Source organism: Petaurus breviceps, unplaced genomic scaffold, assembly GCF_028583685.1.
Source record: "Petaurus breviceps papuanus isolate PSGF00001 unplaced genomic scaffold, PetGlider_PUasm1.0 91041, whole genome shotgun sequence".
Classification (NCBI taxonomy): Eukaryota; Metazoa; Chordata; class Mammalia; order Diprotodontia; family Petauridae; genus Petaurus; species Petaurus breviceps.
Window position 1 is genome coordinate 42,590,474 of NW_027187400.1, and position 21,869 is coordinate 42,612,342.

At 56.4% G+C, this 21,869-nt stretch overlaps 2 protein-coding genes across 3 annotated transcripts in view; both read right to left on the bottom strand.

Annotated features, from left to right (window-relative positions):
• NUMBL (NUMB like endocytic adaptor protein) overlaps positions 1 to 4,107 on the bottom strand; it is a 10,996-nt gene extending 6,889 nt beyond the window's left edge. The window contains exons 1-5 of one of the 2 annotated variants that reach the window (XM_069079543.1): positions 3,897 to 4,104; positions 2,456 to 2,543; positions 1,946 to 2,085; positions 683 to 757; positions 167 to 241 (exon numbers count right to left, since the gene is read on the bottom strand). In XM_069079543.1, coding sequence (XP_068935644.1) covers positions 167 to 241; positions 683 to 757; positions 1,946 to 2,085; positions 2,456 to 2,543; positions 3,897 to 3,944 — 426 coding nt within the window. In that variant the 5' untranslated portion in view covers positions 3,945 to 4,104. Of the gene's footprint in view, positions 1 to 166; positions 242 to 682; positions 758 to 1,945; positions 2,086 to 2,455; positions 2,544 to 3,896 lie in introns of both variants that reach the window. The other variant, XM_069079544.1, reaches the window with a different exon arrangement.
• A 1,192-nt stretch (positions 4,108 to 5,299) lies between these two features.
• Positions 5,300 to 21,709, bottom strand: COQ8B (coenzyme Q8B). The gene is made up of 13 exons (XM_069079364.1): positions 21,512 to 21,709; positions 21,263 to 21,329; positions 18,787 to 18,864; positions 18,574 to 18,696; positions 18,303 to 18,388; positions 18,072 to 18,212; positions 17,901 to 17,982; positions 17,616 to 17,709; positions 16,213 to 16,354; positions 15,876 to 15,983; positions 15,716 to 15,781; positions 6,083 to 6,169; positions 5,300 to 5,996 (listed from the first exon to the last, which is right to left on the bottom strand). The coding sequence occupies exons 1-13, from the start codon at positions 21,704 to 21,706 to the stop codon at positions 5,712 to 5,714; spliced, it is 1,554 nt and encodes a 517-aa protein (XP_068935465.1). The 5' UTR covers positions 21,707 to 21,709; the 3' UTR covers positions 5,300 to 5,711.
• Between the last annotated feature and the right edge of the window lie 160 nt (positions 21,710 to 21,869).

Consider the following 21,869-nt stretch of genomic DNA (forward strand, 5'->3'; position numbering starts at 1 on the left):
GAGAGAGAGAGAGAGAGAGAGAGAGAGAGAGAGAGAGAGAGAGGAGATAGGTTTCTGAGGTGAGCCAGATCTCAGCTGGAGAAGCTTGGGGAGGGAATCCGTCTTGGCCCCTAGCATTAGGGCCAGAGATGGGGGTGGGGATAGGAATGGGGGGGGAGGGAGATACCTTGGTCTTGTCATCCACCACACGGAGCCCATCTGCTGACACCCACAGCACAGATTTCACGGATTTCCGCCCAGTCTGGGGGAAGGAAGGGGAGACTAAGATGAGGGGAATATTAGGAGGAGGGGGAGGGGAAGCACAGCTCTCCCAGCCCGGCTCCAGGCCATGAGTTCTCACTCACTTATTAAGCCCCTACTGTGTGCCAAGGATTCTGCTAGGCTCTGGGAGGATGAAATCGAGACAGCCCTTGCCCTCACAGAGCTTACGTTCTATGGCAGAAGATGACGTGTGTATATACAGATACATATACATACACACCTATACATATATACACATACATTTATATATATACACACACACACATATGGCTGTACGCATGTATATAGACAGCTATAAAAAGAATGGCCACAAAGCAGAGAGAGATAACAATGGGCGGAGGTTCCAGGAGCCGGGGGGGGGGGGGGGGCGGGGACCAGATGGCGACTGAGCCAGGCATGCTAATCAGGGGCTCTCACTCACCGCCTTCAGTTTCTTCACGGCATCTTCACACACGTGCATGCCCCGGGACTCTTCCACCTCTACGTGACCAAGGTACTGGGGAAGGGAGGAGGGCAAGGATGGGACCCCCAGCATGACCTGACTCGATCCCATCTGCCCAGTTCTCCAGCCCCTGCTGGTCCAGCCCTCCCCATCCCCCTCCTCATGGCCTGGGCTTGGAGTCTGTAAGACCTGGCTTCCAATTCTGCCTGAGATTCTAACTAGCGGTGAGATCCTGGGCGAGTGAACTAACTGCTTTCAACCTCAGTTTCCTCATTTGTAAAATGGGGATAATAACAGTACCTCCGATCTCACAAAGCTATTGTGAGGATCAAATGAGATAATGTACGTAAAACACCTTGCAAAGCTTAATGAGCTATGCAAATGTCACGGAGAACAATTATCCCCAGCTCTCCGTCCCTTCATTCTTCATCTGTCCATCTTTCATTCCCCGTCTCTTCATTCTCATCTATCTTCCACATCTCTTCTTCCATCTCTTCATTCCTCCTTTCTCCCTCCCTCCATCTCTTCATTCCTCCTTTCTCCCTCCCTCCATCTCTCCATTCCTCTGTCCCCATCTTTCCAGCCTTCATTCCTCATCTCCCCAGTCTTTTATCTCTCCCCATCCTTTATTTCTCCATCCTTTCATCCCCATCTCTGCATCTTTCACTCCCCCTCTCTTCATTCTCCTCTGTCTCCCGCCTCTTTTCTCTCCATTCCTTCATTCTTCCTTTCTCCATCTCTCCCTCCCTCCTTCTCTCCATCTCCCCATCCTTTATTTCTCCTTCCCTTCATCCCCCATCTTTTTGACCCTCATCTTATCCTGGACATAACCTCATCCTGAGTTGCAGATTGTCAGAACTAGCAAGGACCCTGCACTCATCCAGCCCAATCCCCTTGTTTTACATAAGGGAAGACTAAGGTCTAACAGAGAGAGGGAATCTGCCCAGGGCCTGCCTCACACAGGACAGGGAGTAGCACATTGCTCTCCCAGCTCCCCTGGGAGCCCAGAGCTTGTGCCCACCAGAGCTCATGCCCACCAGAGCTTGTGCCCACCAGAATGTGTGCCCACCAGAGCTTGTGCCCATCAAAACTCATGCCCACCAGAACTTGTGCCCACCTGAGCTTGTGCCCATCAGAGCTCATGCCCACCAGAGCTCATGCCCACCAGAGCTTGTGCCCGCTAGAGCTCATGCCTGCCAGAGCTCATGCTCGGGGTCCCGCCCTGGTGCCCCCCACTCTCACCCTGACTGGGAAGCTGCACTTGCCCTTCCGAACAGCATCCTCGTCAGCCTGCCACTGGTGCGGGCGGGAAGCCTCGGGGACGTAGGCCGGCTTCCTGCGCCGTAGGCTCTGACGCAGCTTGTTCATGGTGCCAGCGCCGTCTGGGGGCAAGGAGGGTGGTCAGGATGGTCAGGGTCAGGGGCCAGGGGTGGGAGCAGCAGTGTTGGTGAAACAGGGATGGGGTGCAGTGGTTGTGGAATGTGTGAGGGTCTTAGTTCTGAGCACGTGGCTTCCTGTGGCTGCATCTGCCCAAGGTCCACGGGAGAAGCAGCTGAGTGGGATGTAATTAATACTTCTCCTGCCTAGGCTCTAGCCTTCCCCAGGTAGGCAATGAGTTTTCCATGGCAGTTCTTCCCTACAGACTTTGCCTTCCTCCCAGCTCCCTCCTAAGACACCTCCCTCAGTCTCCCTGGCCCCCATGGGTTTTCCCCAAGCCCCCCCACCCCAGCAGACTCAGTTGCACTCACTCACCGGGCTCCGTCCTGAAGGTTTGGGGGGGGCCCAGGGCCAGACGAGGAGGGGCTGAGGACAAACGCTGATGGGCCCGCCTGGGCCTTTCCTGTTCAGATACAGGACCAGTGTGCGAGGGTCTGGGGATCCCCTATCTCACAGGGCTCCCCCTGCCTGGAACACACTGATCCCTGAGCCACCTCTGTGACCTTTGGCACAGGCCCTTGGAAGGGACCAAGGAGTCCTGCCTTGGCCTGCCTGACTCCTGCCCTGGTTGCTATAGCAACAGTTACCAGGGAGATCATTCCCATGGTTATCAGGTCCCAGGAATGAGGGGGTAAGGGTGAAGGGGGGTGCTGTACCCTCCTAGTTACCCCAGTTATCTCCCAGGGACACCTCTTTCCATGGGCCTTACTGACAGTGGCCCACTTAACTTATATCTTGGATAGGGTGTGGGCCCAGAAATTATCCTGACTCAACCCCTTAGGGGAAAGGTAGGGACTGGAACTTTGAGGGTACAGATGGAAAGCCTAGGTCTGTTTCAACTAAGACACACCCTGAATGAGAAAGACACTCTCCCAGAGGGACAGCTCTGGGTGACAGCTGCAATCCCACAGGCACCCACAGTCCCACACAGACAGGCAGCCACACAAACCCAGCACCCAGACACCCTCAGAGGCCTGTAAGCTACAGCCACACCGACATGCAGCCTCAGCCATTAGCCACACATGATCACAGACACACAGGCACACAGGCACAGATCCCCACAGGTGGAAAACAGAGACAATTATAGAAATTTTCAGCAATAGCCACGGAGGATCCAAAATCACACATTATCCCTCACACACACACAGGCTCAGGGAGAGCACCATACCCACAGACGCAGACACCATCCCAGACACACTACAACCATGGAAGACACACACACACACACACACACACACACAACCTGCAAAGTCACAACCTGTCTCACAGCCAGACACATAGAGAGGCAGACACACAAGAGTCCCCCAACCCATCTGGAAGTCATACACACACACATCACACACGCACACACCCGAGGATGATCACACAGGGACACCCAGGGCCAGGCAGGGACATATGTCCTGCACAGCTGGTTCCGAGGGCAGGGGGCTAGTAACGGTGAAGGTGACAGGTGACAGGGAGACGACCCCGTCCCCTCTCTCCTGGGTCGGATCGGGTCTGATCAGACTGGATTGGGGGGAGGGGGAGGCAGGCCCGCATTGTCCACGGGTGGGGCCCTCAGGGAGTCGCCTCCCCAGCAGCTGGGCTGAGGCCGAGGACAGCCCGGGTGGGGACAAAGGGGTGGGGGCGCTTTCCTCGCGGAGACCCCCTCGCAGCATCTCCGTCCCCGAGTCTCCCCTTCGCCAAGCCCTCCTCGGTACCCGGAGCCCCCCACCCCCACTCCACCTCATCCCACCCCATCGCGCAGGCCGCTTACTGCGCTCGCTCCGCTCCTCTCGGGGGCTGCCGCCGCACTCCGGGACATCCAGGGGCCCCGGCGCCCCCGCCTCCCGCGGACCCCGGCGGGTCCGGCTTCCCTCCAGTCCCGGCCCGGCCCCGGGACAGCTCTGCAGCAGCGGCGCCGACTGACGGAGTCCGGGCACAGGGACGGAGGCCGGGGGATGGTGGGGGCCGCACACGCACGCGCCTGCTCGGCTCCCGGGAGGATTCCATTGGGGGGGCCACCCCTCCCGCCCCAGCCCCGACTCCCCCTCACAGCGCCCCCTTCGCCCTCAAAACCCCGCCCCCATCCCCGCCCATTGGCCCGCCGCCCGCTCCATATGCAAAAGATGACCTAGCCCTCCCCGCCGCCACGTCCGACCAGCCGCCTGGCCACGCCCCGTGCCCCCCACATTGGCCCAGTGCCCGCTCAATATTCCCAACAGAGCCCACCTCCCCCCCCACTGGCCCACCGCCCACTCAGTATGTAAAAGACACCGCCCATTGGCCCAGCGCCTGCTCAATATGCAAAACAGCCCCTCCTCCCCCCTGCTCTCCTAGACCCGGCCCTGGGCCGCCCCCCGAAAATGTTTGTCAGTAACAGTTGCTTCTCCCAGGCCTTGTCCAGCCAATCCCCGGGCTCCGTTCCACGGTGCCCTCTGACTCCGGGAGCCCACAATAGCTTCTCTTGTCCGTCTTCTAACCCTGAGCCCCCAAACTTAGGAGGGGGGGAGCCGGAGACTTGAGGGCACGTTTTTAGATGGCGGGGTGGTTCAGGGTTCTGGGAATCTTTCTGCCCAAGCCTGTTCTCAGGCTTCTGCTGCCCCTCGGTGCTTGGGGGAACCTTGGTTTTGGAGGAATATATCTGGGAAAGGCAACTCTGGGCCTTGGGGAGGTGGGTGGGGTTGTTTGCGGCAGCTGCACCCCCCCCCCCCTTTATCCTGTGGGCTTGGCAACTGCTGCCAGGCCTGGGCATTAAGATCCATCGGCAGGTTAGCCAGTTCAGCCAAGCTCCCTTTGGGCAACAGCGATGAACAGAGAAGGGACCCTGCCTTAGATGCCTCCCATTATACCCCCAACCCTATTCCTCTTCTCTAGTCCTCAGGGCTCAGCTGTGCCCCCTGGTTGTCCCCCAGCACCACCAGAGGAAGCTGGGATATTGGGGGGGCGCTAGGGGCCAGGCCGTCAGCTGGCAGAGCAGGTGGCCAGCACGTGGGGGGCAGGGAGGTTGTCCCTTTGGCAACAGATGGTTGGGGGCTTGGGCTTTTCAGGACTGGGGGGAAGTGGGAGGGGCAAGCCCAGCCAGGCCATCTGCACCTGGAGTCCCCACTCCCAGAAGCCTTGCCCATCTTTTCAGCCTCATTCCACCCCCAATACCAGAAAATGAGAAGGGGCAGGAGAGGGAGGGCGGTTCCCCTTTATTTAGGATATCATTGAATGCACTGCCCATTGGGTATGAAGACAGCTGGTGGGGGTGGGAGGACCCAGGCATACACGCCATCTGGAACTCCACTCCCCTCGATGGGGGCTGGGTTGGGGCTCAGAACAGGAGGGAGAGGGGGTGGTCACTAAGTTCCAGGGGTTATGTGTGTGTGGGAGGCCCCTGATGAGTTCCCTGGCCTAGCACAGTAGCTGGAAGTCATGTGGACCAGCAGGGACAGATGAACCTCAGACCTGGTGAGAGGCTCCCTGAAGGTCTCTGGGAGCTCTTGGGGTGGTCCCAAGGTGAGTCACAGAAGGGACCCTGGGAGCTCCTGCATCAAGTCCTTGGGTCCTGGAGTGAGAGCTAGCCAGTGATTTCCTGAATGGTCAGTTAGCCTGAAGGTTGGGGAGCCCAGTAATGCTCATAGACCTCATGGAACAAGTCCCCACAGGAGATGTTGGCCCCAAGTCGGGCACAGACCAGGAAAGCCCCTGCCAGCTTTCGGTGAAGGGCGTAGGTCTCCTCCGGTGGCGGGCAGAGCCGATGGCGAAGCATTATGGGCACCAGATTCTGCACCCGGCGAGCTGTGTCCCCTGCCCCAAAATCGTAGGGACCCGCACTAGCAAAGGGCTCCCCTAGGATCATGACTGCTTCCACATGGGCCTCTGAAAATGCCTGGGAGTATGGGGGAGAGGAGTTAGGAAGCCTTGGGAGGGCCAGGTACCCACCACCCTCTCCATACCCCTCCCAAGTACCCTCACCTTGGTCTCAAAGCCTGTCAGGAACTTCAGGTCCTGGGATTTCTTTAGGACCAGAGCCCGGTCACCATCTGCAGCAGCCTTTACCACCTGAGGATTTGGAAAGAATGACCCAAGTACAATCAGAGGGGTCAGGACAGGGCGAGAGGGGCCTGTGCTCTCTGGGCAGATCATACCTGGCTTCTGCGCCCCTCACTCAAGAGAAACCTTCCCTTCTCTTCCTCTAGGGCCCTGCTAGGGATCCTTTCTTCAGGAGGACCTGAGGGTCACCCTCCTCTCCCTAGGGCACTGCCCCTGCTGACCTCCTATGGCTTCCCAGCTATGGCTCCTCTCCCAGTCTTCCCTGCTTCTGAAGGGCTAGGGAGAGGGGACCAACACATCTCCAGCCAGATTGTCCAAATTCCAGGAGAGGTCAGAGGTAAATGTAGTCATCATTGATCCAGAACAACAAAGGACCTTAAAGGGAATCCCTCCACCCCCTCATTTTACAGAGGAGGAAAAGGGCCCAGGGCAGTGAAGGGACTTGGCCAAGGTCATTCAGGCAAGAAGGCCTCTGACCTGAATCTGTACTTCTCTCCCTGGCCCCCTTCCAGAGAACCAAACCTGTGTTTCAGAGGTGGGGAAGGCCTCAGTGTGTGCTGGTCTCTGGTTAAGGCCTCCATGACCAGACAGGCACCCAAAGGAACCATGTGGGGGAAGGGGAGCAACTCTATTCTTACAGAATAACAGCCAATCCCCTTAAGGCTGCCCCACACCCCCAGCGTCACACTTGGAGCTGGTTTAGCCTCCCGCTTTACTGAGAAAACAAAGGCCATTTAAGAGAACTGCCTTGCCTGCCCTCTCCTGGACCCCTCCACACTCCTCGGTTCCCAGCACCCACAGCTGCCCTCTACCCACAGAGAGTGCATCATCCTTGCTCTGCAGTGGGGCTCAGTCCCTGCCAGTCTAGGACAAGAGGAGGGCCCCAGGCTCCAATCTGAGCCCTGCCACTGGTTCCTGGGGGGGGTCAAGGAGAGCACCAAGGGGGGGGGCCCAGACCCCTCAACAGTTGTGCTAATTCCTTGGGTAAAGGCAGAGGCCCTGGTTCAAATTCCAGCTAGGTCACCCACATATACCAGGTCCTGTCACCTTCTTGTGCCTCAGTTTCCCCATCTATAACAAGGTTAGATTAAATGATGGCCTCCAGGATCCCTTCTAGCTCTGAATCTGTCATCCTTCTGCCCCATCTCTTGTCCTCTTTATTAATGAAGTTCTGGATAACGTCTACCACTGCAATCTGTACCACCACCCCCACTCTCTGCAGCTGTTGCTGATTCACGTCTGACTCCGTGACCCCATTTGGGGTTTTCCTGGGAGATACATCACAATGGTTTTGCCATTTCCTTCTCCAGCTCATTTCCAGATGAGGAGACTGAGGCAGAGAGTGAAATGACTTGCACAGGGTCATACAGCTAGTGTCTGAGGGCATATGTGAAAACTCAGGAATGAGTGTTCCTCCTGCCTACAGGCACCATGTCGCCCCTAGCTTACAGAAACTCTCTGCTCAGGCCCCTACCACCTCATGCAGCTTTCCTCCCTGACTCCTCTACTGACCTTGCTGTGGCCAGGGCCCCCAAGGCCTCTCTGCCATCAAACTTCTCAGTCACTGGGCTCCAGCCCCTTTCCTTCTGGACACTCTCCCCCACAGCTTCACGGTAGGTGCTGAATGAACGCTTACTTTGAATTCAGACCCCGGTTTCTGGTGGGCTCTGGGCATCCTTGGTCCTTCAGGGTGGGCACCCCTCCAGATCCTGGGCTTTGCTCTCTTAACCCTCCCCTTGCCATTTCCTAGGGCTTCAGACTTCCCCCTCTATGCACATGACTCCCAAAGACTCTCTCCCACCATGTCTCCTTTCTCCCTGTCTGGATGTCTGCAGAGCACCTTAAAAATCCAAGGTCACTACTCCCCCCAACACTGACAAGAAGAGAGGACTGAGGCTCTCCTTCCCACAAGGCACAGAATGCGAAGATGAGGGAAGGAGGCCTCCCACCATCTCTGTTCAGGGTGCAAGCTGACTGGCCCCATGGGAGAGGGGAGCAGGGGGCTTGAGGGCATTCTCCAGGTCACAGGGAGGATGAAGAACATTGTGAAGGCAGAGGATACCCTTTGTCAGGGGCCAGAAGAAGGCTGCACCCAGGGGAAGGGCCTGAGCAGCAAGGTGAAAAGGGACAAGCTTGGGAGCTGGCACCAGGCCCTGCCCCACGAGGGCAGCTCTGGATGCCCTCAAGGTTCCCTGGCAAGGCCTCCAAGGCCACAGGTGCTGTCTGACCATCCCGAAGAAAGGAACAGAGGACAAGGTGGGTGCAGTTTTGGGGGGGGAGGGAAGGAGGTGGATCGTTGCTGAGGCTCAGAGAGAGCTTTTGGTCAGTTAAATAAGAGCGAGGTCCAAGATCTGTCTGAGAAGAGCTGAAGCCTTGTTGGATAGTGACCGCTGCCCACCTCGGGTAATTCACCTGGACACAAACTATCTGTCTGGAGGTGACAGTCTATAGCAGCAAAGAGGCTGCAAGCTCTTCAGAGCAGAGGTGGCGGTGTCCTCATCACTGCCCAGGAGCAAGTGAGTGGCTGGTGGAGGAGACAGTACAGGAGAAAGCCAGGTGGCTCCCCAGACTGTGGCTTATAAAGAATAAGGACAAGCTTTGGGCTAAGGGGACAGTGGTCTGTGTGTTCTGGTCTCCTTGGATACCAGGCATCCCTGCCCCACCTGGCAATCCAGTGCCGTCCTCTCGGGTTACTGGGATCACCTCTAGGTACACGATGCCAAGTCCTCTTCTCTTCCATTAGCCCCAATGCCAAGTCACCAGGTGTCTGCAGGACCACTGCCCCTGGATGTATCCTGGGTACCTCAAAGCAAGCCGCCGCAGAAAGGCCTCCAGCCCTCACCTCTGCTCCTTCTTTCCATGTCCACCTGGAGTCCGTGTGTCTCCTACCTGGCTTCCCTGCTCCCAGGCTCTCCCCTCTCCAGACTGACCTCCGCACAAGCTCACAGCCAGATTCCTGTGTCCACTTCTGTGAGAACCGTAAGTGGCTTCCTGCCTCTTGCTTCTGGGACAGACTGTCCCCTCCCCACTTTGGCCCCTGAGGCTTTCTCCACCTGGATCAAAGTTCCAGCCCAAGCAGTCCTGTTGCTGTTTCTGAATCTGCTGGACATGAACCTGCCATCTCCGCCCTCCAAAGGAACCCACAGGTGCCCCCTCTTCCAGAAGGCCTTTCCCCCCAAGAGCTTAGAAATGGTTTTGGCAGCAGGCGACCTGGTGGAGAGCGCTGGGCCTCAAGGTACAAAGATGTGAGTTCAAATCCTTCTGTCTCAGACACTAGCTGTCCCAGCTGTAAAGTGGGGTTGCAATAGCACCTCCCTCACAGGATCACATGAGATTATATTTGTAAAAAGTGCTTAGAAGAGAGCCTGGCATACAGGAGGTGCCACATAAATGCTTGTGAGGCTCAAGTGAAATCCTACTTATAAAGCACTTGGTGAACCTCCAAGAGCCTGGAGATTGCCCCCTTATCCCTTGGCACTGCCCCTGCTGACCCCCTCTGACTTCCTAAGAGGGATTCCTGCTCTTGGGGGCTGGCAAGCCCATCATTCACCTACATTCACTTCACAGAAGAGGAAACTGAAGCCCATCAACCCTAAATCCTAGCGACTGCTTTTCTCACTTTTCTGTCTTTCCCAGCAGAACGTAAGCTGAAGGCTCTCACATCCCCAGGGCCTAGCACAGGGCCAGGCCTGGGGCAGCTGCTGAACTGAATGTACCTAAGAAGACCAAATGACATCAAAGGGACCAGAACCTGGAGAGGAAGGGCGTAGGGGAGGAATATTCTGTACCACCCCACAGTCATCTCTGATGCCACAGAGAGGCTATCATGGAGACACACCCAGAAAGGGAGACAAACTCCAAGAAAGGAGCCCACAACAGAACATGCCCTCTGACTTCCAGACCCACCTACCTACAGAAAAGGTGACAAGTGAGGGGAGCCAGTTTTCTGAAAACAGGAGACAAATGGGACCTTGTCAGTCACTGAGCCCCATGAATGGACCCCAGATCCAGAGGGGAGAGCTCAGGAACAGGGGAGGAGGTGGGCAGGGGGACTGTCAGGTAGTGACAGGAAATCTGGGAGAGAAAAGGTGGGAGCAGAGTGCAGGGCACTGGGGCCCAAAGCCAAAGAGACCGAAAAAGCAGCTGTGGCGCAGACCACCTGGGCAGAAAGGAAAGAATGAGGCAAGTTCAGCACAAACCTGGTACTGAGGTCTGAGAGAGTGGGACAGGGGACTTCAGTCATCCAGACACCTGCAAGGGCATTCTCACTGTCAAAAACAAGGCACCAGGAACTCCTTTCCTGGCTTTGACAATGACTCCATCCTGAAAGAGGTGGAGGCAGCCCCTAGGGAAAGCCTCGTCTGCTTGCAATTCCCAAGCACAGGGAGGATCTGGTTGCTGGGTGGAAAGGATGGGAAGCTGTGGGAGAGGCCAGGGAAGGCCTGCTCCACCGTCCAGGTTATAAGAGAAGATGGGGAAGCACAGCATCAGGTGTGTCCTGGAAGAGGAGACAAGGTTCAGGGGCTTCTTATGGACCGTAATTCTGCAGAAGTCCCCTCCAGAGGGACGGCAAGCTCTCAAGAAACCTGCTGAAAATGTTAGATTGTATAGAGAAGATGGATTCTCCAGCCTAAAAAGTGATGAAAAGGTATGAGCAAACCAATACCAAAAGAAGAACTGTAGCTATTGTCAAGTGGAAAACAAAATGAGCCCTGGGTTTCACCACACGTGTTAGTTGGTGGTGGTGACGTTGTGGGAAGATGGGTGCACTGGTGCATTGTTGGTGGAACTGTGACTTATGAGGTACGACCGTTCTGGAAAGCAATGTGGAATTATGTAATTAAAGTACCTAAAATGTCCATAGGCTTTGGTCCAGAGATTCCTCTGCTAGGTCAGTGACAAAAACCCAGGCGTCACACAGACCATGATACCAAAGTCAAGGCCCATCAACTGGGGAATGGCTAAACAGCCTGGTGTGTGAATATGATGGAACATGGTGGTAGAGTAAGAGGTGACAAGATGAATGCAGAGAAGCCTGGAAATGCTAACGTGAACTGATGCAGAGTGCAGGGGGCAGAGTCCTGACGGCGATGACCTAAGTGCAAAGAACACTCCTGACAAAGCTACCAAAACCAAGCATTTCCAAGCAAGAATGAGCCGGCTTGGCAGGCGAGCCAGGGGCACAAGATGTGGAACTCTGCAAGAACAGACCCCTCCCCCCACATGAGTTTTAGAAAGACGTGCATGGGCACACTTAGTGGGGGGGTGCTGGCTCGGGGTTCAGATGGGACAGCTACAGCCACACAGCCAAGTGAAGCCAAATACCAGCATGGTCACCCCAAACAAGAATGGTCTGGGCAGACCCGAAAACTGGGGGAGCCCCAAACACCTGGCAGCCATTTCCAACATTCCTAGAGACATTCTGGCTGAGGACAAACTTTTGAGCATACAGGGCTGGATTTAACAATATAATCATTTTTCCTACAGTACGTTAGACTTTTTAGAGGTATACACTGACTGCTGATTTTCTTCCTCTTTTTCCCTTTATCTTGGAGGTGAACAGGGGAGTGATCACACCACTGCCCCGCTTTTCAGTAGTCCAGGCACATCACCTGTGCCTGGTGTCAGGCCTGAACTGAACACTAAGAGTGGGAAGAAGGGGACAGATGGGGGAGACACGAGGGGAGAATGGATACCATGTGGCAGCTGACTGGATTAGAGGCAAAGGAGAGCAAGGGGTCAAAGGTGACTACTGGGAAAGGTCTGGAAGGAGAGGAAGGTGGAGGGGAAGAGCTCTACTTTGGGAATGGGGCGTCCAGGTGAAGAAGCACTAGAAGAGGGCAGAGATGCTGGGCTGAGGAGACCTGGGCTAGAGCCTGAGACCTCACAGAGCCCAGGGGAGCTGAGATCAGCAGGAGGGCAGCCCCAAGACAAGAGTCGCAGAGGACACTACGAGCATGGACTAAGGCAAAAGATTCCGCAAGGAGATGGAGGAGTGGTCAGACCTTCTGAGGCCATCCAGGAGAGGGAGGGCAGCGGAGTCCAGAAAAAGGTCTTTCTGGAAATGGCAATTAAGAGATCCCGGCTTCTGCTGGATGATGAGATCAGAAGCTGGACTACAAAAGCTTGAAGAGTTGGGAAAAGTGTGGAAGGGGAAATAACGTGAAACCCCCCATATTTTCTGGGCATCTGGCTGACACAGGCTGGCTTCAAGGGGAGGCAGGCCCACATAAAGACTTTCTCTTTCTTGCTTTTTGGAGAGGGGAAGACAAGGCAATTAGGGTTAAGTGACTTGCCCAAGGTCACACAGTTAATAAATGTTAAGTGTCTGAGGTCACATTTGAACTCAGGCCCTCCTGACTCCAGGGCCGGTGCTCTATTCACTGTGCCACCTAGCTGCCCCTCTGTACCACCTCACCGCCCCAACTTTCTCTTTCTTAGGAGAGACAGCCAGGCTGGTTTGGATGCAGCAGGAAAAGGAGAAAAAGAAAGTTTGGAGATGGAAGGGAGTGGATGGGTAGGGGCATCAGAGACCCAGGCAGAGCTGGGCAGGAAGGCCACCTCCTCATCAGAATGAAGATGGGATGTTGGATGGAGGGTCTGGAGGTGAGAGGGCAGAGACAAGAAGTCTGAACCAGCCACCACGAAGCAGTTAGGGCCAGGGTGGGAGTAATCAAGAGAGACATCTCATAAGGTCTGAGCTACAATGGGGTGTGAGGGTGCTGTGGAGCTGGCTACTGGAGGAGAGGGAGGCCAGTGCAGGGTCTAGGCAGGGAGAGCAGGGAGGCCAAGGAGGGTCCAGAGGCAGAGGCTCGAATAGTGCATGTTAGAGGGGGAAGGGGCAGTCATGACTGAAGGTGGGGAGGTGCAGCTCGTGCTGGGCCTTTAGGAGATTAATGACCTAGCAGTCCTGGGCTCCAGGGAGAGTGGCATGGGTCACTGAAATCCTGATAGAGAAGGATAAGTGTGGGGCAGGACAAGAAAACTAAGAAAGGAGCCAAATATACTGGGCTGAGAGAGGAGGAAGAGGAAGGGAGGAAATGGGGAGGGAGGAAGAAAAGGGAGGGGAAGAGAGAGAAGGATGAGAGGGGAGAGAAAAATGAGGGCGGAGGAGGAAGTGAGAGGGTGAGAGGAGGATGAGGGGGAAGAGAAGGATGAGGGAGGATGAAGGAGGATGGGGGTGGAGGGAGGTAACAATCAGCAGCTACTTAAGGCTGAACGGGGAGTCAGAAAGACCTGTGTTTGAATCCTGCCTCCAACACTTAGCTGTGGAACTGACCAAATCACCTAACTCTTCCCCCCTTTTTGCTAATTCAAAGGGGAAGATTTTCAGCTTGTTAGAGGCAGCCAGGTGGCTCAACGGACAGGGCACTGGACCTGGAGTCAGGAAGACCTGAGTCAAAGGCAGCCTCAGACACTCCCTAGCTGTGTGACCCTGGGCAAGTCACTTCACCTCATTCTGCTCATTTTCCCAAATATAAAATTATAAAATGGGGACCAGAGCAGTCCCCAGCATGGCTGTGGGCATCCAGCAAAAACCAGAGGCCAAGGCAAGCCCCTTGAAGCCTTGTCCGAGCGCTTGCTGCTGGTGTGGCTGTTAGGACTAAGAGGCCTGCCTTGTCCTCCTCCCAGTCTCTGGGGCCAGGGCTGCAACGTTTTCTGGGACAAGGCAGATTTCTGTGAGTGCAAGGGGACAGAAAGAGCATGAGAAGCAGGCAAGCTTCAGGACAGAAGGAGAATTCCAGAGGGCCCGAGCAGGCTGGGAGCAGGGCGGGAGGGGATGAAGTGGATGGAGGTGAAAGGCTGGAGAGAAGATTTTCTACAAGGCTTGGGGTTGGCAGAGGAAGCTGGGGTCGGCTAGCATTGCGCAGACCAGTTGGGTTCTAACCCTTGAGAACCAGGGGAGGCTGGTGAGGAAAGGGAAGGATGACAAGGTGGGAAAAGCAGACACCCCAAGCAGGCATGGCGCTGCTGCCTGTGGCGGCCCGGCCTGTGACCAGGGAGCGAGAGCAGCCTGGGCAGCTCAGACTCCTGGTGCTTCTGTTTTCTCTGACCAGCAGAAGATCTTTGGATAGAAAGGGACGGAGGAAAATGGGCAACAGGGAGTCAAGTCAGCTGGCCCACGTGATCTCCACCGTCAGGTGATGGAGGAGGTGGCAGATGGAATGGCTGAGGCACTGCCGGTGACGGCACGGGGCCCAGAGGACTGGAGAAGGACAAATACAAACTTGTGAAAACTAGCCTGGGAGTGCCAAGGTGGCCTGCGTCACTCTAATGGAGAAGATGGAGCACATGTGGTGGCCGCCCTGCATGACACGACACTTCAGGAGATTCAGGAGCAGCTGGGCAGCCACGTGGAACCACGGAAGCCTGGGGTCTGGGCTTGGCCTGGCTAGCCGGCATCTGCATGGGCTCTTTGGCTAGAGGCCTCCTTGGCACGCTGAGTGTGGAAGGCACTGACCTACGTTCTAATCTCACCTGTCACTTACTCCTTATGTGGCCTTGGGCAGGCACCTTCCCTCTCTGCCTCAGTTTCCTGTCTCCTCTGCACCATCCTGGGAGCTCCTTGAGGGCAGGGCCAGGCTGAGGGCTGAACTCACTAAGTGCGGCCCGAGTGGCTGGGGGTCCCCTGCCCTTCCCAGAAGCTCAGGCAGAGGAGCCCAGCCACTGTGCTGGAGGCTGCCCGCTCCCTCCAGGCCCTCAGGGCTCCCTGGGGCTCTCCAGCCATCTGCCTGACTGGGATTCGACTGTAGGCCCCAGCTGAGTCTGTGGTAGATGACAAGGTCTCATGTCCTGGGAGCTCAGAAGGGCTGCTTCTTTCCTGAAGATGGACATAGGATCTCACATGTGGCATCATGAGAACCCAGGGCAGGAGCCCAAGATGGGGCTTGGAACAACTCGGGAGGAGGGCATGTAGGTGCTATTTTACAGATGAGGAAACTGAGGGACAGGGCCACATAGCTGGGAAGTATCTGAGGCTGGATTGGAACTCAGGGCTTCCTGACTTCAGGCCAGGACTCTGCCCACAGTGGCGCCACCTGGCGGTGGCTCAGTGCTTTTCAATGCAATGTCTACCTGAGCCCTCTGGGTCAAACACGGCAAGCCTACTCCCTCTTCCACGAGTGTTCTTGAAGGAAGCGAGCCAGTTCTCTCTCCCCTGACCCCCCAGGACCCACTCACACCACCAGCTCATACTCGTCTGGGTCAAGGGTAGCAGGGAGGTGCCAGCTGTCCATGCTTTCAGGGCAGCAGCTGAAGGCTGGCCCACACAGCCTGAAGGGCCAAAGCCTTGAGCCAGCACAGATACTCCGTGCCTTCTGCAGAGGAGAGAGGAGCCCTGCTGTGGGCAGGGTTGGGCTCAACACAACCATACTTTCTAGCAATCAGAACTGTGGGCCTGGGAGGTGTCCAGGCCCAGGCTGAGCCCTTCCTGGGGAGTCTGTCCTGAAGGGTGGACTGGCCTAGAAGATCTGGGAAGGAAGAGCCTGAGTGGGGAAGGGTAGGGAGCAGAAGTGGGAAGCCGGCAGGCCCTCCACCCAAGGATGAGAACCTCACCTCGATGTAGTGGTCTGTGAACTCTGATCCAAACTGCCGGCTTGCCCCGAAGTCCAGCAGGGTCACCTATGGGGGCAGGAGCAGAGGCCAGGGGTTGATAAACGACATGGGCCCCATTGCCCCCTTCCCACCTGGGTGAGCCTGGTCTTGATGCACCCACCTTGTGGCTGGAGAGATCATACAGGAAGTTGGCCCAGTTGGGGTCCGTCTGCATGAATCGGAACTCAAACAGTTCCCGAAGACAGAGCCGCAGGAGCTCACGGCAGATCTGGGGGGCCAAAATTGGGGTGGGGAGTGACCCTAGGGATTCTGCCCTCACCCTGTGGTTACCCCTCCCCACCCCTGCCAGACTCACACAGCCCCTCCTGCCTCAGGGGACCCTGGAGCTGACCACTGTCAAGGACTTTAAATAAGATGGGTTCAATGGTTCTTGTGTTTTTGCCTGCTGGTCCAAAGCAGATTTTCCAACTCCTGTTCAGCCCCTCAGTGCCCCTTACCTGGTTCCGGACATCTTGGCTCAGGCCCTGGCACTGGTCCAGGGGCACCCCGCTGGCCAGTTCCATGGACAACACCCGACCTGTGCTCAGCTCCTCAATCACTGCAGGCACCCGAAAGAAACAGTCACCTTCCAGGAGTTGCCTGTGGGTCACAGGGACAGGAGGTTGGAAGAGGAAAGGGCCCAGTCCACTTCTGGGCCTGCTCTCCTCTAAGAGGCTATATGACCTGGGCAAGTACCTCCCTCACTGATCTCTTGGCTCTGCCTTCAGTGACCTGGCAGCCAGAGCCTGGGCTCTGTTTCTTATCCACAAGGGCCTCGCTTCATGGCCCAGCTCCTCCCCAAGGACTCTCCTGATTGCTCCCTCAGAAGCTAAGGCTTCCTCTCTGGACATGACTTTATGTGTGTCTTATCTGGCTTCCTCCCAACTGAATGGAAGTTCCCTGAGGCCAGGGTCTGTTTTTGTCTCTTCCCCCAGGGCCCAGCACAGTGCCTGGGATTTCCTGGGGCACCAGCCTCAAGGTCAGTCTTAGACTTGTCCTGGGGCATGGAGAGTGAAATCCAGGCCTCCCTGACCCTGTGACCAGCACACAGTAGGTACTCTTGATGTGCTGGATGAAGAGCCAGAGGCCAGCCCCACTCCCTCCTCTGTGGGGAGGGGCGGTCCTAGCACATGGGACAAGGTAGAGAATATCAAGCTTATTTGATGTACTGAGAAGCTTTGCTAACTTTTTGTCTTTTTTCCTTCAAAATCCATTATTTGTTCTATGTTCTATAATTTGTCCCCCTGGGAGGGAGGAGGGGAGGAACACTAGAGAAATTCTGGCTCTTTTATCCCTAGATGCATGGAATGAACACGGCCATGCTTGCAGAGATGATGCACATCCTGGATTTGAATCTGGCCCCGAGCAGCTCTCAGCTGAGGGACCGAATGAAGCCTCCAAGGTTCTGCCCTTTGGACTTGGCCTCTTCTGGTGTCTCCAGGGCTAAATCTGGGATCCTCTGATGTGTGACCTCCCATCTCTGGGCTTCACAGTAAGCGTTCTGGTCCCTCCCTGGCTGAGGTCCCCAGCTCTCGGCCTGAAGACAGCCAGGGCAGAGAGAGCCTCATGCCCACTTCAGGCCAGCTCTGACTGACAGGAAGCATTTCCAGACAATCAGCCTCAACCGATTTAGAGCTGTCCTCTAAAGGGCTACAATCATGTCCCTCCTGAGCCTTCTCTTCTCCATCCAGAACACCTCTCATGTGTCACAGACTTGAGGCCCCTCCTGTCCTGGATGCCTTCCTCTGGGCTCTGTCCATCTCCTGGGGTGTGGTCTGGGTCACACAGATCTGGGCCTTGCCTGTTGCTGCCCAGTCTGGGTCAAGTGTGGAGCCACAGCTGGAGAGGGAGGCCTGCTCACCTGAAGGTGCAGGCAGAGGCAGCCTCCCGGCGATAATCACACTCCCATGCCAGCTCCCGCTGCAAGGCCTGGAGACTCTGCTCTGCGAAGAGGCCTGTGAGAAAGTGCATCACAACCAGCCTGTACCAGGCTGACTTATAGGGCTGGGAGGGAGGTGCCATTAACATCCCCATTTTACAGATAAGGAAACAGAGGCTGTGGATTGTGTCAAAGGCAGGATCTGAAGCAAGCCCAGAAGAAATCTATACCCTGGGGACTGAGGATTGCAAGGCCCTAAGGGCTCACCTTCAGGCAAGGTCACACTCATCTTCAACACTGCCAGCAGATTCTCCACGTCACTCTGGATGCTCTGGGCCACACCTGGGTACTGTAGGGAAGGGGGGCATGTGCCAATGGGACCTTTGACCCTGCTTCAGGACCAGATGCCTTGCCCCCTTGCCTGGGCCTTTGGCTTACCTGGATCTTCACAGCCACCTCAGTCCCATCTTGCAGGACACCCTGGTGGACCTGACCAATGGAGGCAGCAGCAAAGGGTCTCTCTTCCAGGGAGGCCATCTTGGTCTGCCAGTTCTTGCCCAGTTCTTCCTCCAGGACTCTCTGCAGATGAGGCAGGCCATTGGGCAGTCAGGAGGGCAGTCCTGGCACCACCCCTTGGGAGCTGTCCAAGGCAGCACCCCAGCCACTCACCATCATCTGCCATCGGGGCATGAAGTCAGCACTCTGCCGGACCCTCTCAAAGATGCGCTGCAGCTGGGGGCTGATGAAGCTATTGTCTGGGGATGGCAGGGAGGGGCGGGAGGGTCAGGGAAGGAGGAACCCAGGGAGTCAGAGTCCAAGGGCTCAAGAGTGTGTCCAGGGCCCTGGAGCTGGGGGTTGGTGTCGGGGAGGGTGAGAGTCTATCTTAGGACTGGGCTAACTGGAAGGGCCTGGGGCTTAGGAAGAGGGCCGGGGTCCATACCCTGGATGCTTAACATCTGGCCAACCTTGAGTGCTGCTCCTCGAACGGTACACAAAGTCTTCACTATGCGTTCAGCATTGGCTTCAGAGAGGAAGGGGCTGGGGCCCAGGATAGGACCACCTTCTAGGGAAGGAATGATGGGGGCAGGATGAATGGAACACCTGCAGCCAGGGCAGCCCAGCCCCACCAGCCCCACCAGATGTCCTCACTTACCCCCACGCGCCTGCCCTCCTGACAGCGACGTCTTGGCCACTTCAGCCAGGGCACCAAGGCTCAGGCCCACTGCCAGTCCTGGGGAGGGAGGCAGTCAGGCGCTGCCCTGGCCCTGACCCCCACCTCCTCCCTCCCTCTCCCTGTCCTCTGTCATCAAGCCCCAGCTCCCCCATCATGGGTCACAGGAAGGCCAGTGAATGGTGTTTGCACCAGCCATGCTGGAGGGCCTGCATGGCCCACCTCTGCACCACTCTCACTGAGAGCCACAGTGCTCTGGCCAGGTATCTTGTGCTCCTGGTGTTTTTCTGGCAAGAGCCTCTCAAGCTCTGTCTCCAGTCACAGGCTCAAAACTTTCAAACAGGGAGGGATCTCAGTCTGTCTAGTCCAACCTCAGATCAGGAAATCGAGGCCCAGAAAGGTTAAGCAATCCGTCCCAGGTCACACCAGGACTAAATGGCACTGTCCCCCCCCACTTGGACCCCACCTCTCACACTGCTCTGTGCCCCCAGCTTCTCTATCTGGCCTGATTTCCCATCACCTCCCATCTAGGCTCCAGGGATCTACTTGCTTTTCCCCCAACTTCACATTCCATGTCCCACTTCCAGGCCTTTGCCTAGGCTCCTCACCCCTGACAGCCCTGACCTTCCTTCCAGACTCAGCACAGACGTACTCTTATGGGAAGGTGTTACTGAGTACTGCTTAGCGAGCTCTCCCTCAAACTCCAGCATTTCTCTAGTACTTCCAATTCAAAGAGTATTTATTAAGCATCCACTTTATGTCAGGTGCTGTGCATTGCAGACACAGAGATGAAACTGGAACAGCCCCTGCCCTGAAGGGGCAACCCAACAGTTGCACAGCTAAGTACAAAACAGTGCCAAAGGATTTCCAGGAACTGCTGGGAAGATCCTCGTGATGCTATAGGAGGGAAGGGCCAAGGGAGGAGAGAGGGACTACCAGGAATGTGTGTTGGAGAGAGTGTCCTGCTTGGGCAGAGGCTTGGAGGTGGGAGAGAGAAGGTTCTATACAGGAACCAGCTAGCTGGTCAATTTGACTAAGAAGGACACAAAAGAATGCTGGAAAGGAAGATGGGGGAGAGACTCTGGAAGGCTTGAAATGACAACTTCAGGAGTTTGTATTTGATCCTGGAGGCAATAGGAAGCTGTTGCAGATTTTTTTATTTGGGGAGGGGGGCATAGGGGGATAACTGATCTAATGCCCGTCTCCATGCTGATAACTCTCACATCTACCTTCCCTGCCCCCCTCTTTCTGCTGACCTCCCATCTCCAACTACCATTCAGACATCTCAGCCTGGAGACCCAGGAGACATCCCAAACTCAGCAAGTCCAATATGGACCTCATTCCCCCCCGCCCAAATACTTCCCCTCCCCTGTTGCTGTAGAGAGGCCTTCAGACTCCCAACCTAGGGGTCGTCCCAGATTCCTCACTATCTCTCACTCCCCTATCCCCTATCCAATCTGTTGCCGAGGCCAGCTGCCATCCCCTCAGCAGCATCTCTCCAAGACACCCCCTTCTTCCCCCCATCCAGCTCCCACCCTAGTGCAGGCCCTCATCCCCTCCCCCCTAGATCACTGCAGGAGCTGCTGGGGCCTCTGCCACCCTCCAGTCTCTCCCCACTCCAATCCATCCTCATTCAGCCACCAAAGCCCAGGTCTGAGGGTGTCACCCCCTACTCCATAAACTCCAGGGGCTCCCTATCCCCTTTGGGAGCAAACACAAAATGTTTGGTTTGTTGTTCAAAGCCCTCTCCTCCCTCTCCAGTGTTCTTACACCCTACCTCCTACAAGTTCTCCTCAAACCAGTGGCTCTGCGTTCCCATCTCTTGCCTCCAGGCATTCTCTCTAGCTGTTCCCCATGCCAACCCAGGCCTAGAACACTCCCCCTCCTCCACTCCATCTACAGACCTCCAAAGCTTCCAAAGTCCCAATTTGAAAATCTCTCCTCCTCCAGGAAGCCTTCCCCAAGCCCTCTTCATTCCAGAGTCTGTCTCCTCTTTATCCTGCTTCTAGCTTGCTTTGTATAGATGTGCTTACATGTAGTCTCCCCAGTTAGAGTCTAAGCTCCTTGAGGGCAGGGGCTGTCTTTTGCCTCTCTCTGTGTCCTCAGGACTTAGCACAGAGCCTGAACCGAACACTCTCAGCCTCTGGGAATGGGGCTGGCCAGCTTGGCCCTCAGTTTCTCCTGACTTGGCCTGTCTCCCTCACTTGATCTCACCGTCACAAATGGAAGCTTGGTGCTAAAAGGGACAAATAATGGAGTCCAACCTGTGCCTGAATGGTAATACCTCACACATGACCCCCCATCTCCCTCATCCCTGGTCCAGGGATGGGAACCCCACAGCTTCTGCAGGGGCAGGTTGTCAGCCCAGGACTCCGAGTGCTTTCATTCTCTGGGCCTGTGTCTCCCCATCTGTGCCCATGGAGACATCTTGCCTCAAGCTGCACAGGGTGGCACCTACCCCCAAAGCTGGCCAGGCGGCTGATTCGAGAAGCAGGCACCTTTCGCTCCCGAGCACGCTCACTCAGCTGGGGAAATGGGGGAGAAACGGGGAGGGGGGGGCAGTTGACTAGAGAGTCCTGGGGAGGGATGCTGTGGGGAAGGGGCTGGGGGGAGCCATCGGTCAGGAGATAGCATAGAAGGTACCGCAAGGGGCAAGGCCAGGGGTCATACGGCTGGGCACAAGGGAGGCCTGCAGGGCAGGCATTACCTGGGGCCTCGGCCCCACTCTGGGCCGGGCTGCTTCCCGGGCTCTCTGGATGTCTTCTTTGCTCAGACCCTCACGCTTCTCAGTCCTGCCATGTGAAGCATCATGGAGGCACTGCCGATGCCCTCTCACGACAGTGGCAGGGCACACAGCCTGGCCCAGTCTCCAGGCAGTGCCTCGGAAGTGCTCAGACCACATGGCCTGGAGGAGAGAGGAGAGCAGGGCTGAGCTCCACCTTCTGCTCCTTCCCTCCAGGGCGGCCTTCTTCCTCTCTCCTGGGGCTCTTCTCTACTGCCCCTCCCCCTCCTCAGCACCTGTCCTCGCTCCCCTCCTCCCTGCCCTCCTCTCTCTCCTGGCTCCC